This window comes from Leptonotus elevatus, chromosome 14 (assembly GCF_054856555.1).
Source record: "Leptonotus elevatus isolate MCC_2025b chromosome 14, RoL_Lele_1.0, whole genome shotgun sequence".
Lineage (NCBI taxonomy): Eukaryota > Metazoa > Chordata > Actinopteri > Syngnathiformes > Syngnathidae > Leptonotus > Leptonotus elevatus.
Window position 1 is genome coordinate 18557368 of NC_141252.1, and position 16218 is coordinate 18573585.

Sequence of the window (16218 nt, forward strand, 5' to 3'; positions counted from 1 at the left end):
ACAATCCTGCCTAGAAGTGGACGGCCTTCTAAAATATCAGAAAGAACCACAAGAAAAATTATAATGTGCATGGTTCAACAATCAGAAGAAAAGTCAATCGACAAGGCTTTCATGGAAGGCTTGCTAGGTAGAAGCCTCCGCTCACAAAAAATATCAAAGCTGCCCATCTCAACTTTGCCAGAGAGTACGTGGACAACACTGAAGCTTTTTGGAAGTCCCTTATGTGGAAAGATGAGTCCAAAATTGAACTGTTTGGTCACAACTAAAACAGTCATGTTTGGTGAAGAGTCAACACTGCATACCAGCAAAAGAACCTTCTCCCTACAGTGAAGCAGGGTAGTGAGAATGTTAAGTTCCGGGCTGGCTTTTCACCCTCAGGACCTGGACAACTCCACATTATCCAGGGAATCATAAATTCAGAGAAATATTGTGAAATCCTGGAACATAACCTGAAGCCGTCCTTTGTGAAGTTACAGCCTGGTTGACCTGATCATGCAAAATGACAATAATCCAAAGCATTCCCAGCATTACAACCAAGGAATGGCTTTAGAACAACAAGATTCGTGTTCTGGATGCGTCCTGTTAAAATCCTGACCTAAATTATTTTAAAATACTGTGGCAGGACCTGAAGCGGGCAGTTTATGCTAGACAACTTTTGTTCAAGAATGAGTGACAATATTATTTTTTTGTTCAAGTCCATTATTTTCAATGTCAGCATTGTAGATTTGGGTATGACTAAACATTTAATAAGGTTATTTAATATTTATACAAAAAAATCTGACCATGCCTGCAGGGTTCACAAACTTTTGAGCAGCACTGTATGTGGTTCAAGGGTTCTATGGTTTCCGTGAGCATGAAGGCAATGTGAGACTTTTTTGTAAGCTATGCACCGGGTAGGGTGTTCTTGTTTTCTTGGCGTAGTTACAGCCAACAGTATTCGTTAGGAAATTTCATGTAAGTGTTGTTGCTAGCTCACTGCTTGGCCTAATTATTTCTGCAACACTGCAATTCTTCATATTAAGTTACGAAGCCAACTGAATTTGTTATCTGTGTTGGCACGATTAGTGACCATTAACTAGACAAACTGGCGGTGCTACAAAATAAGTCTAAAATTAGTGACGGTATTACCATACACGTGTAATGAGGCGACGGTAAAACTGTCAAAATTTGAATACCGCCCACCCTTATTCTGAACTAAAATTGTGGCAAGTTGAACAAACTATTACACTTGCAAGTGTACTTGTTTTATACTAAATATCGTGCAAATCACGGTGAGTAGGTTCTTAAAACAAACTAATGATATTGACTAGGGGTGTGCCCCAAAAAATACATATTCTCATAAGAATCGCGATTCTTATTTAGTACGATTCAGAATCGATTTTAAATGTCCCAAAATCGATTTTATTTAAATTATTTTACACTGTCTTGCCTTTGTGCCTTTATTTGAAGCACTGTTCATGTTGTACCCAATTTGGCCACTTAGGGGCAGTGTGGTTCCATGCGGTCTAATACACTGTGGTTGTAGCTACATTAGAGTAGAAGGAAAAAGTCACGATCAAGTTTCAATTCCAATAAAAGTTGTTTTTTTGCAGTGCGGAGCCGTTCTTTTGAGTAATAAAAGTGCCGCGAGTAGTGCGCTAATTAGCATTAGCGAGTCAGACTGGAGTAGATCATTACAATTCCTTGCACATCTACAGATCCCTATATACATCTATAGAAGCAAAAATCATTGTCAATCAAGTCATTTCGAATCAAAAATCTTTCTTAATCGAAAATCGATTCTGAATCGAATCGCAGACCCAAAAATCTGAATTGATTTGAATCATGAGACATTCAAAGATTCCCACCCCTAATATTGACACCTGATACTGGGATCTAGACTAGCTTTTTGCACTGACTGCACTGGTGTTCCCAAAGTTTGTTTTTGTTTTTTTGGTGCACCAGCACAAAAAGGTAGGTACACCCAAATTTTCAACTGCATTGCATTCAACACTGCAATTTCATAGGTTCAACATTTAAGGGTTGAGCTTATCGATACTTCCGTTTACTTTACTTTGTTTTTTTTAATTCAGCGATGAGGCCTGTTTAATACTGGGACTCCTCCACCCCGGAAAAAGCTGATCACATCAGTGCAAATTATTTTTTTCCCCTTTGTTTTTAGCTGTACCACTTAAAAACTAGGACACCTTGGCACCCTAATTTGTTACAGTCTAGAGCCCTGGATACTTACTTGCTTTTTTGTGCAGCAACTTGTGAGATGCCCAGCTCCCTTTGAAACATTCCTGGAAATTAAAAGAGAAAATAAAGATTCTCAGAAGTTAAAGCGTTCAACACCCTTTAAACCTTGAAAACATTCATCCTTCCCTCTGAGTGGCTGCCATGTTGACCAAGTCCTGCAATGGTGTTAAAGTCCTAATTATAGAATAAGATTATGAAAATGACACGTGGCTTATATCATAGCTTCATGTCTGATTTTTGTAACAAACCAATCCACATTAAAATCCCTAACGAATTCAATGAGTTCAAATTAACTTAATGGAGCCAAACACACGGCTTGCTCTATGAGAAGCCTAACGCAAAGTTTACTCTATTGCTAATATATCTTTGGTCTCCGCCGCTAGCTAGTGTACCTTTGCAGGCTAACTGTGCAATAACAGACTCAGTCCTGTTACTTGCGTCGTCTCCAACCTCATGATCCACAAGTGAGTGACTAATGTTACATGCGGTATATCTGGTCACGACACGTTTTGTTTTTTTATATATTTTTATTAAATATTCTTGAAAACATCTTGGGTGGTGGCCCGCCCAAGTATTATTAACATGGTGTGGGAAACACCATGTTCTCTTCCAACTGTCTTTTTTTTTTTTTATATCTGAACTTCGAACTCATCGCGCGGCAGTTCTTGAAAAACAACTGCACAAGAAATGAAGATACCATCAATTAATAATTTATATATTTACTGTTTAATTTCATTCCTTCCTCAGTTAACCGAACTTGGCTTCACACGTTTTTTTTTTAATATTTATTATTTTGTATTAATTATATTTCAGTAATTCTAAAATGTTAAATCATTATTTTTATTATTCCTCTCTGGGTCATTTAAAAAAAATCGTTATTTGTCAAGTTTTATATATTGAAAAGTAATTGTTAAATTGATTTTTTAAAAGGAGTTCACTGTTAAATAAACAACGATGAACATTTATTCCCACCAAATAAATACATTAATAAATAATTTTATTAAAAAAAGAAAGAGTACAACAGTACTGAAAATTGGTACCGTTGAGTACCGGTGTCGATTCTCAGGTACCGAGATTTTGGAACAGAACCGGTTGAAACGTGAAAGGTACCAATTCCTAATCGTGTAGCCCTAGTTAGAACAGAATTTTTACTGTTAACGTATCCTACTTGCAGCCCTCCTGCGGACGTTTAATGATTAAGAATTAAAATTCAGAAATTATAGGAATAGAAAATTTCCATTAATTCCATGCAGTTTTAAGGGGGGGGGGGTGCTATATTGGGATATATAGGTATCTCTTTAATTAAAATCATGTGTCATTTTTGTGCGGGAAAATTTATGTACATGTGGTATCGGTATTTGGTATTAATATCGGTGACTACTCAAGAGTTGAGTATGTATCGGTTGGAAACAGGTTGGAAACAAAGTGATATCAAACATCCCTAATCCTTCCTGACCATGCACCATGACATGCATGTATTCTGTAAATTCAATTGTCCCACTTTCTTTTCTTGGCAACAAACATAGTTTAAGTTAAGAGTTCCAATAAGAATATGACTATTATGTTAAAGGATAATTCATTAAAACGGTTCTGCCATAACATTTCACGAGTGGCAGTGGAGTCTCAGCCACAGTTTTTTTTGTGTGTGCCAGGAATACATTTCAAAATGTGAATTTCCATTGCATGATGTGATGGTGACAGTGTTGCCCACAATATTACAAAGTGCCAGGATGGCTGCTGGCATGTAGCACAGAGTAAACAGCTATTTGCGCTTCTTACCTTCACTAGAAGTAAAAGCTAATTAAAACCAACCAAACCAACACATATGTCCATAACTCTCCTTAAAAAAAAACATGATAATGAAATCAGATATCACCCACTTCAGCCAACCGGTCAGGAGTTAGCTAGGTAGTTAGGCAGTCTTCTACCAAATTTTACAGAAATAGCTCACAGCTTACACTCACAACGGACGTAGTACATTACTTAAACTATCTTTACATCACGAGCCGAGGTCGTCCTCTCACTTCTGACATAAATGTTACGAGGTTTTATAGCAAGCACATACTCATAGCATTCTGTGTAGCATGACAGCTACATAGCAGCCTCGTGATAATACAGGGCCCGTTGCTGAGCTAAAACAGCGGCTTTTTCATCTTGGCGAGACCAGAGCGAAGCTTTACCTGGGAACAGAAATACGAGCCTTGAATGCCAAGCTTGATACATGTGGGACACTGAAGTTTGGCGTCTTTGCTGCAGCATTCGGTCTCGCACTCCCTTCTCTCCTCCGTGCTCGCCATGCCTTCGTCTGCTGGAGGGGAGGGGTGGAGTCCCGGCGCCCATGCGGCGCACCGCGCATGTCGGCAGCGGAAGGTCACGCTGCTCTGTCTGCTCCAATCAACGGAAACTTTCCTAACATAGATTTGTAAGATGGCGACTGCCGAACCGGTGAGCACTTTCTCGAAAAACTTCAAAACACCTCCAGTGGTGCCATTTTAACGTAAACCGTGCCGTTTTTTTTCGTCGAAGCAGTTGTCATGAAATGTATACCGACTGCTAATCTATTCGCCATATTGTGTTTGGCTTCAAGTTCGTGAGCTTTAACTGTGCTTAACGTCAAAGCAGTATGGAGACCTCGCAACTTTTACGCTGACGTTGAGGACTCGCTGTCCACTTTGCATAAAACCAGTCAGTCAGCGTGCCGTAACTTTGCTGTTTATGTCAGAATATACACAATTGGCAAACGGTAATTTTACAATTTTAGCACACACTTTTTAATCCTGCCTGTCGAATATTGACATTGAACCCAATTGTTGCTCAGTTGTAGAACTACTTACAGCGTCACTTTAACGACCTCTCCGACGAATTCTATTTCAGTGACTCGCGTTGTCTTAACGAATGAAATACTGATGGACTTGAATTGTTTGTTACGCTAATAACTCAGGCAACACGGTATTATATTGTAATTACGCCATATTTAATACCAATGATCGTAATTACTAACACTAAATGTATCAATTTGAATATATTTATCTAATTTAACCCAATAAGATGCATTGTTACATATAATACAGTGTTTAGTTTGATCACATAAGTTTAAGAAAATCCAATTTACATTGAAAATATCCAACTTAGAAAATAGTTTTCAGTCTACCCCCATTAGCATGAATTATTCATAGCAAAAGTCAGCACGCATGTTCATCACAAATTACAATATTAAACATCAACACAACAATCATGAAGCACTCAGTTTATCACAATGTACCTGATAAACTATTAAGTAAAGTTCCCTCCTTATTTTTCTAGGAATCCAACCCAAGTCCATCCCTGCCGGAAGAGGCTGGGGCTGAAGAGACAAGAGAGTCTGGTCAGGAAATTGTGAGCCCAGAAAACTACATCAAACACCCTCTACAAAACAGGCAAGGCTCTTTGTCACAGTTGAAATTGAACATTTATCGGTGACAATCAACGTATTTAAAAAAAGAGAACAATTACAAAACATGAAACACTACACAATAGTGAATAAAACTCACATTCACGAATAAGAAAAACATGAAGTTGGAGACAGAAATAAGTAAGTAGGATAGTGAGAGAATGGCTAAGTTTACATGCAGTCAATATTCGGGTTAAAGTCAGAATTCCAGTGTCTGAAACATTCGGGATAACCCGTTTACATGCGTGGCGGACAGAGTTACTCCCGTATACATGGTCATTGTGCTTGATTGGAATACTCCGTTTGCCAGCGTGACGCACAGACACCATCATTACGCAAATAGATGTCATTTCCGCTTTTAGCTTTCTACGTTCACCATGCTGAATAAAGTCTGTTTCCTCCTCGCTTGAAAAGTGTTGTTCTTTGCTGCAATGTCATATCACCTCTGCTTGAGAAATTTCCGGTGGTTTGCGCGCCAGAAGCACAGACTTATTACACGCATATACGTTTTGTATAGGTACAAACTGTGGCATTGTTGCCGTAGAGACAAAAAATAATGGGAAAACACCGGGGAGATATCATAGTATTCAAGCAGGACTTGTTTTTAGCGAATGGGATGGCGCTGCACATACAAGTCGTTTCTTTACTACAAAGACCAACCTTCCTTGCAAATACAAATAAGTGAACAAGAAAAGAAGACTAGAGCATGCGCACAATGCAACCAATACAACGTTCAAACAAAGTATTCTGAATGCCGTTTATATGAACAAGAATTCAGGTTATGAAAGGGCCCAGGGGTCTTATTTGGGTTTTTAAAATACCGAATAAGAGCATATTCTGCTTTTTGCGCATGTTTACATGGCCTTTCAAAACTAAAATATTGCCAATATTAAATGATAACATTATGAAAGGGTTATTGCCTGCATGTAAATGTAGTCACCGGCAAAGGTGATGAAAGCAGAGTGGAGGAGTGATTTCAATGATGGGAGGTTAGTGAAATCTTGTATGCGTTGCCCCCCAGGTTTTATGTTAGGTTCGTGGTACGATAAGAGCGGAGACTGCTTGCAGGTTGGTAGGTGTGGAGCAGGTCTGTGAAGTAGAATGGGGCCTGATTGTGAAGGCTTTATGGGTGAGAAGGAGGAGTTTGAATTGAATACGTTAGGGAAGAACAGGGGTGATGTCATCGGAACGGGTGTGGCTAAGAAGACGGGCGGCGGACTTGTGGATGATCTGAAGTTTATGGAGGAGATTGGTGGTTGTACCATTAAGGATATTGTTGCAATAGTCAAGATGGGAAGTGATGAAGGCGTGAATCATGATTTGGGCAGCCTGTATCAAACAGCCCCTACTCAAAATACCTTCATAGGTTATTATAATAATTTATATTAATGTATGTGAAGACATTACTAAATATATACATATCATATGCAATACTTTATTTTCATCAATCTATGTTCCATTACTGGAGAGTAATTTTTAGAGCAGGCCTATGGGCTACTCATGCGGTTATTACAGAAATGAATTGACAATAATACAATACCCTCTTTCAACTCAAGGGCGGTGTCCAGTCTACACTAAGGTTAATGAAAACTAAAAAAAATAATTACAACTAAATTTGAAAACAAACACACATTTTTGTTAACAAAATAGAATAAAAACTAAAACTAACTGAAACTAACTCTATAGTAAAACATTTCCTTTGTTTTTGTCTTTGTCAATTAATATCATACATGATCTTTCAGTGTTCATTTTTAATGTTACTAATTCGGTATTGCTGCATATCTACAGCGCTACAGAAGTAGTTAACATTATTTCACAATACTTAGTGATATTTTTTTTATTTTGCACTTGACAAATACTTCATACCTTAAAAAAAAACTAATACAAACTCAACTAAAACTGAGCATTTTCGAACAAAAGAAAAACTAATAAAAACTAACAATCTTGCTCTAAAAACTAACAAACTGAATAAAGAAAATAAAATTATCAAATGTAAAAAATAAATAAACAAGCAAAAGTAGAAATAAAATAATGAACTAAAATGAAAAAAAAATTCCCCCCAAAAATATAGCCCTGGTGTCTACCACTTTTACACCAAGTATTTATTGTACAGTACGGTAGTACGTGTGACATGCACACCAATATTGTGCACAATCTGCACAGTAAATTATGTCGAGTAAATTTGACTCTATTTAGAGTGGGATCAAATAGACTCAGTTTTAAAGTAATATTTACTCTTGGAAGAGAGTAAAATAAAGAATTGGAAAAAAATAAAAGTGACTCAAGGGTGGAGGAACAAACTCACGACCCGCAGCTTGGGAGCCGGTCTACTCCGAGCCACGCATACTCCTAATTTCTGTTAGTATATCGCTTGTGTCAGTTGCAGCTGATTCCATAGACTCTTCCAAACTCCGAGAGACCAAAAACTATGTCTTTGGGCTCTTAGAGATAAGCAAACAGCAGGAGGGGCTAGCTCAGGTGGTAGTGTGGCTCCCAAGCTGAAGGTTGTGAGTTTGTTCCTCAACCCTTGAGTGACTTAATCATTTATTTTTAATTTATTTTTATTTTACTCTCTTCCTAGTGTAATCTTAGCCTACTCTAAAACGGAGTCTATTTGGTCCCACTCTAAATAGAGTCAAATTTACTCTAAATAATTTACTGTGTTTAAGTGACCACACACATCAAATAGATGGGATCTTAGTAAATAAGGCCTTGAGAGACTTTGTTAACCCTTTAAACATATCTTAACAAAAAGTACCGAGCTGGCTATGTATGGCAAAGTCGATCAAGAGTCATAATCCAATGCCCATCCCTAATTTCAATTGGACGTGAATGTACCCCCAATGCCAAGATAAATTGGACTACAAAGCGGATTAAATGATGAACTAGCAGTTCTGACTGGCAGCACCCAGGTGACATCCCTCATTTTCTATCAAGCTTAGGGCTGTGCCTTTCTTTGACATTTTTGGGATCTTCTTCCATTTATGCAAATGTCTTCTCTTTTTTTTTTATTCTCACCCCAACAGATGGTCTCTATGGTTCTTCAAGAATGACAAGAACAAAACATGGCAGGCCAACCTGCGACTTATCTCTAAATTTGACACAGTTGAAGATTTTTGGGCGTAAGTTGCAATAAAGAGAGTAAAAGAGACGAGCTACTGAAATTCTCATTCAAAGCTTGTTTTATTACTGTGCCATGTCTTTACAGTCTGTACAATCACATCCAGTTGTCAAGCAATCTCATGTCAGGCTGTGATTACTCCCTTTTTAAGGTTTGTTTGATCTATTCATATACAGTATACATGCCTTGAATAATGTCATATGATGTATGTTTGTTCATACTTTTACATTTAAGTTACATCACAGAAAACTTGAACCATAAATATTGAATACCGTAAAACCACGTGAATAAGATGCATTTTTTCCACAACAAATGATCCCAAATCTTTTTTTTTTTAATTTATTTTATTTTTATTTTTTTTACAATTTATGGACGTTTACTGGAACCTAGATGTTGTAGAAAATGGCGTACTTTCATTCCAACATGATATTTATTAGGGCCTCTTTTTTTCCATAAATTAACAAGAAAATAGAATTTTAATGGAATTGTTTTTATATTTTACTGTTTTCTTGAAATTTACTGTTCACATGAATGTAAATGTCTTTTCTTACATTTATGAAAGACCTTATTGCACTTTATTACAATTCAGAATACTTTTAATTTATATGTATAATTATGAAAATATTTTGTGTAACACTTAAGTGATTATAACACATCTTATGTATATATTTTATTATTTATAATTTAATGTTTGTAGAGTTTTTTTATCATGACTTTGATATTTAGAAAGAACTGATGTTTCATAATTAATCAATATCGAATTAAATTGAAGTGAATTGAATCAGTAAAAATCTAAATAAAATCAAACTTAACTCTTGCAAATCAAAATCGAATCAATTGACGATTTTTTTTTATCAATAACCAGCCCTAATATTTATTGTCTAATGCTACAAATTGAAGTTCTGGAAATTAATTTCAATAGGTTGGCAGCTCTGGGTGTAGGGTTGAAATTTGCGAGTCTCCCATGTGAATCGGGACAGTTGGCAAGTATGCTAAAACGAGAGTCAATTCAAAGAAATGGATGTCATTATTGGACTCGGGAGTACCAGTATCGATTTGCAGGTACCGAGGATGGGAACAGAACAGGTTCAAATATGAAAGGTTCCAACCATCCCTAGGCGTATTATACATAGGTGCGTAGTATACGTGGGACTTTCAAATGTGAAAATAATTAACTAGATAATCTCTCCAGCCAAATGTGTAGACCGCTAAGACTATTCAATTTTGTTTTAGGTTTTTGCAAACTCTAGTAATGAATACCTTATTTTTGGCCGTGCAATCCGATTAGAATGAATCCGAACGGCCAAACGAAATGAAAATGCTTCATATAAACACCTCAATCGGCATGAAAAGCCAGAATCAAAATGCAATTACAATCAGATTAACATGGGTGGTTTATTTCTTTAGCCTTTCTGAACGAGCGTCATTTAAACATTCTAATTGGAATGACGAGGTTGCGACCGGTATGCGCATACTATTTTGACATGAATGCATCGTGACGTGGACGCTTCCGCCCATTAAAATGACGGCGTCTTGACAAGAGCTCATCTGCGAGAAGAGAACTTTTTAAACTTGTTTTTGTCAAAATGTTGCTTCAATAAAAGTGTTAAAACTACACAACTATTATAGTGCTAAATGACAAATGAACAAATCTAAATAAATCACGTGATCCGCCAAATTTACGGCTGCCACTTGGCTGATCAGACTAACAGAGCGGAACATGTAAATGGGACATCATGTCACACCAGGTGACCACAGATCTTCAATCGGAGTGGGAAAAAAAGTCTCCGTGTAAACATGGCTAGTGCAAATAAAGAGATTGTAACTTAAAAATGGCCTACAAATCTTTGTAGCGTATTTGTATTTATCCATCCATCCATAACTGTTTCAAAATGACATGCCACATGCCATGCCACCAATAAATGTTTTTGGTTTGTCTCTTGACATTTGAGTGCAACGTTAAACTATGAGCTTAAACAATGTGAACTGTTGCTGCAGGACGGTATTGAGCCCATGTGGGAGGATGAGAGGAACAAGCGTGGAGGACGCTGGCTGATTGCACTCAACAAGCAGCAGAGAAGATCAGACCTGGATCGCTTCTGGTTAGAAACTGTAAGTTTTCATTGTCGACTGCTTTGATGTCACAGAGGGCGCTTGACCATTACTAAGTACGAACATTGGTATTTTATCTTTTAATTAACTTCCGATCTGACTAAAGATAAGTTTGTAAAAAAGAGATAAAATAAAACGTTTTTTAACTATTCGTTTTTTTGTTTTTTTGCTTTTGTTCTAAGGGATAAACAAAAAAGTATCAAATTAGAATATTTAAGATGACTATATGAGGGCCATTGGTAGAATAATTCATATCATCACTGATTTTTATGCATTTTTATTTTTGGAGTAATGACAATTTAATAAAACAAAAAAAAACTCACACTAAACAGGCGCCTAGAGACCCAAAATAGTGGTCCCTCGCTTCTTTGGTTATTTGGTTTCACTCTACTGTGTATTTTCATTCGTGCCCATAACTTTATCTAATGCAGGCTTACCTGCATTAGATAAAGTTATGGCCCTGCATTACCTATTTATTTATTTTTGTTTGAGACTTCTCACCAGAAATACACGCTGCTTCTCTCGTTTTGTTCAGAAACTCAGAACGTTGTTCAAATGTGCCGTTCAATTCAATGAACAGGCTCAGTGAACGAGTGGTAGAGTGTTTGCCCTGAAACTGGGAGGTTGTGGGTTCCATCCCTGGTCAGGTCATACCAAAGACTATAAAAATGCGAACCATTGCCGCAATTGCTTGACACTCAGCATTAAAGCAACACTAAGGAACTTTCAGTTTACGTTGATTACGGCGGCGCCATATGGACAAAAGCGGTAATGCCTAAAGGAAGACCACATTTCCCATGAGGACAAGCGCATTGCGTAATTTTTTTTAGCTCACGCCAGCGAGTGAAAGCCGGACCAATGTTGATCCTTGACTGTCCTTTTATCTGGGTAGCTTCCCTTCTTCTTTTTTCTTTTGTCTCCTGAGACAAAACGTTTCAGTTGTTTTGCAGCTTCTGCCATGAAAGCAGTAATCGTGCATCGACATTCAAATTCATTTCTGTCTTTGTAACGACTGGGGAAAGGGGGAAATGACGTATGCCATAAAGCTGTTGGCACATTTGTAGTTTTTTATGTGGCAGTGTTCCTACCATCCTCCTCAAAGTTGCTTAGTGCCAGTAAAAATGATACCGACCACCTCAGGTCATGGCAAAGGTACCAGTTCAACTAGTTTTAAGTCCACGATTGATCAGATCAGAGATGGAAATATTTTATTACGGTGGAAAAGTTCCTTAGTGGTACTTTAAGGGTTGAAATTTGGGGGTTAGATCACCAAATGATTCCCGAGCGCGGCCCCTGCTGCTGCTCACCGGTCCCTCAGGGGAGGGGTCAAATGCGGAGAAAAAATTTCGCCCCACTTCGGGGTTGACAATCGGTGGGACTTTAACTTAAACAATTACTCACAGTGCCCCCCAAAAGGGAGCCCTGTGCACGCAGTTAAATAAAAGGAAAGTAAGCAGTTGCATTCAGAGGTTAATATGAGCGCAGCACGCTCTCCACGCACGCAGACAAGGACAACAAAACGACGGCTGTTAACTACGTATATACGTTAAGGTTTGTCTTTTTACAGTTGCGTGTTAAAATGACTTACCTTAGCTAGAATCCTGCATCGCATTATAGACAAAAGGAAAAATCCTGGTGGATTCTTGCAACTTTTAGATCCTTGTTGCTCAAAGTGAAAGTAGCAATGGCTACTAGGGGTGGGAATCTTTGACTGTCTCATGATTCGATTCCGATTTTTGGGTCTGCGTTTAGATTCTGAACGATTTTTGATTCAAAATGATTTGATTGACAATGATTTCTGCTTCAATTTATAGATGTGCAAAGAATCGTAATGTTCGACTCCAGTCTTACTCGCTAATGCTAATAAGCGCGCTACCCGTGGCACTTTTATCACTCAAAAGAACGACTAGTCATACAAAATGCTTCAGTAATGTATACAGAGAAGCATGTTATCATTACTCACCGGCATATGCTCTTTCTACGCTGCAAAAAAACAACTTTTATTGGCATAACTTGATCATGACTTTTTCCTTCTACTTCTCTAATGTGGCTACAACTTAACAGTGTATCAGAACGCGCGGAACCACACTGCCCCTAATTGACCAAATCAGGTACAACATGAACAGCGCTCCCAGTAAAGGCACACACAAACAAGGGGCAAGACAGTATAAAATAATTTACATAAAATCGATTTTGGGACATTTAAAATTGATTCTGAATCGTACTAATTGAGAATCTCAATTCTTATGAGAATCAATTTTTTGGGGTTCACTACGATTCTTCTTTGTCGTCTTTGTTTTAAAATGAAGAGGTATATATAAGACTTCCAGGTTGTGTTTCTTATGGTGTGTCCACCCCATTACATAATTATTCCTCCACCTTACTTTTCCAGCTCTTATGCTTAGTGGGAGAGGCCTTTGATGACTACAGTGACGAAGTTTGTGGAGCTGTGGTCAACATCCGCACGAAAGGAGATAAAATTGCTGTCTGGACATCAGACATTGAAAACCGTGAAGCTATAACACAAATAGGGTGAGGGATTTTCTTTGCATCATCTTAAGTGTCGCCATTTGTCTTTACAAGTTATTGTAAATGCCAGCTGTCATCCTCTTAATCTTTTATTTAATTTTTTTAATCCTGCCTACAGGAGAGTTTACAAGGAGCGCTTGGGACTTCCCTTGAAGATGACTATTGGTTACCAATGTCACTTTGACACTGCAACCAAAAGTGGCTCCACCACCAAGAACAAATTTGTTGTTTGAGAAGCACCTATTGTGGCCCCTTTTCAACTTTTTGTCATATTTGTTGTTGGTGCATATGTTTACTTTGCTGCAAAGACTGCGGAATGCAATCCGAGACTACAATGTCAAATGTGTCCATAGCCTGCCCAAGACTTAGACCACATAAATATTTGAATGTGTGTCTTCCAAAACACTAAACAAACACTTAGTTCACATGGACAACAATATTATAAAAGTAACCTCGTTATCACACTTTTGCCAGCTTTGATCTGTGAAAGATTGACATGGGCTGTGTCCAAATGTCCTATATCGTGCATTATATAGGGGACGGGGTCACATTATTTTGTCGAGGTGTCCTAATGTCCAGAGAGAAAAAATGTAGTGCACTCATAAACAATGCACTTGGAAAATTAGCGAGCCCTTTATGGTCACTGAACAGGTTAATAGTTTTAGACCACAATCCACCAGCAAGAAAATAAAATGGTGCAAAATGACGACCACATACATATAATCTGATACACATGATATCTGACGAGGAGCAAGTAGTCAGCTGGCAGTCTGAATCGCCAAACAGAATGAGGATGGACATTCAGACACAGCCTTGGAGTTTTTAATTCAATGATGAAATATGGAATTAACTTTTTTTTGGGATTTTTTTGGGAATAGTGTAGCAAATATAGCGACTAATATAAACACTAAATGTGTTATTGCTGGCCATGTAAACGTATCCAATGAGTGGTATTACTAGAGGTTGCAATTTAGAGTGCTTCATGAATTCTCTAAGTAAAAAATATATGAATTTCTTTCTTCTTCTTTTTAATTGCAGTCAATCTTGAAATGCAACAATGTATATTGTTTTGCCATTTTCTACAGCACGAGTGTTTTGCTGTAATTAGGTAAGAAATAAACCCTTTAATTTATTCTAGCCTGCATATTGTTCAATTGGATAGGACAGTTTTATGCTTCTGACTGTTGCATGTAATCAATCTTCTTAGTCTATATATTTCATGACTGATGTTCTTTTGAGTGTTAATATAATTAAAACAGGAATTTTGCAATTAAATAGTGTTTTCTTTGCAAATTCACACATTGAACTTGAAATGTTCATATATTATTTAGGAGTGTCAGGCAATTAAAATGTTTAATCGTAAATAATCGCATGACTTCAATAGTTAACTCACGATTAATCGTTTTAATTAAATTTTATATCTGTTCTAAATGTACAATAACATGTACAATTATTTTTTTTCTAAATTTTCATACTCTTGTTGACAAAAGTGGAAACATTTTAAACTAATAGAAATTGATCAAATTTAGTTAAAATTAAGAAAGATGTAGTGTATGGTAAAAAGTGAGTGTGATATTGATTTGTGTTGAAGTAATTTTTTTCTGCCACGAGATGGCATTGGTGATTGTAAGACATTGGTGACAGCTCAGTGCATTTTTCTTTTCATATTAAAAGTTATCCAATCTTTAACATGAAGGAACTTGTGAAATTCTGCACATTTATAACATTGTAAAATACAACTTGACCCCAGTCTCCACAAATATATGCATTATTAAATGTATTACTGCTAAATTTTGATGTGGATATGTCTACTGCGTTGTGACTGGAATTCTCTCAGTACAGGCTTTCATTAATCGCGCATTAAAAAACAATTGTGGCGTTAAAGGACCTTTAAATTAACGCACCAATTTTGACACCCCTAATATTATTATTATTACAAATGAAGAGCAGAGGTGGCAAATCCAGGTCCAAATACCCTGTCACAGTTTGGCTTTAGCCCCTTGTGAGCTCGCTTCCTAGCATGTAAACGAGTACCATGGGAACTAGCTAGCTAACAGCTGGGCTAAAGCCAAACGTGGCAGGGTTTTTACTTTCTGGACCTCGATTTGCCACCTCTGATGAAGAGTTCCTGATTCTTTGTCTGTCTTGCTGGCAACTAAATATGCTGCCAACTAAATATGCTGCCAAGGTTCACATAAAAGACTCCAAACCAGATTAGCATGAACTATTAGCTCAAGCGCCGCCACCACGCCCACCCCTGACCATCATCCTGCAATCCTTTAAAATGTCAGTGTAAATACAACTTGGAAAGAAAAGGTTACTTTTGAGAACATAGCTTCACATCTTGGTTAATTTCTACGTCAGCTGCTTTAAAAATGTCAGCCGAATAAGACAAATGTCATCACAGGATGTGGCACTGTTCCAGCCAGCAGGCACACCAATACTGCTGGATCTTCCTTCATGTGTTGCAGTGCTAAATAGCTGTCGGAAGTCTGATGAGGTCCTTGTTCAAGTGGCGTGATTCTGATTGCAACCTTTAAAGGTCACTTGATCTCCACATAGAATTCCTTTTAGGCAAATCCTCGCAGTATGATGAGCAATCAAATAAACACCAATATGAATTCTGAAACCACACAGAACATACCACCTAATGTTACATATTGCCTGTTTTCAAGGTTCTGTAGTTGTACTAATTTGTAATCAATTATTTTTAACTGACACCGTTCTGACGCACACACCAAAATGATCAAGTGGATGTCCCATGTATATAATTTCTCCATCGGTGTGA

General features: G+C 37.5%; 2 protein-coding genes across 3 annotated transcripts in view; one reads left to right on the top strand and one right to left on the bottom strand.

Annotated features, from left to right (window-relative positions):
- metap1 (methionyl aminopeptidase 1) overlaps positions 1-4590 on the bottom strand; it is a 41667-nt gene extending 37077 nt beyond the window's left edge. The window contains exons 1-2 of the mRNA XM_086094137.1: positions 4419-4590; positions 2231-2282 (exon numbers count right to left, since the gene is read on the bottom strand). Of these exons, the coding sequence (XP_085950263.1) occupies positions 2231-2282; positions 4419-4535 (169 nt within the window). The 5' untranslated portion in view covers positions 4536-4590. The remainder of the gene's footprint in view (positions 1-2230; positions 2283-4418) is intronic.
- eif4eb (eukaryotic translation initiation factor 4eb) lies at positions 4550-14705 on the top strand. Of its 2 annotated transcripts, none has more exons than XM_086094138.1 (7): positions 4550-4683; positions 5542-5654; positions 8695-8790; positions 8877-8940; positions 10788-10901; positions 13294-13433; positions 13549-14705. In XM_086094138.1, the coding sequence occupies exons 1-7, from the start codon at positions 4666-4668 to the stop codon at positions 13661-13663; spliced, it is 660 nt and encodes a 219-aa protein (XP_085950264.1). In that variant the 5' UTR covers positions 4550-4665; the 3' UTR covers positions 13664-14705. The 2 variants fall into 2 exon arrangements, with proteins under 2 accessions (XP_085950264.1, XP_085950265.1); XM_086094139.1 differs by lacking the exon at positions 4550-4683 and adding an exon at positions 4833-4981.
- The last annotated feature ends 1513 nt before the right edge of the window (positions 14706-16218 follow it).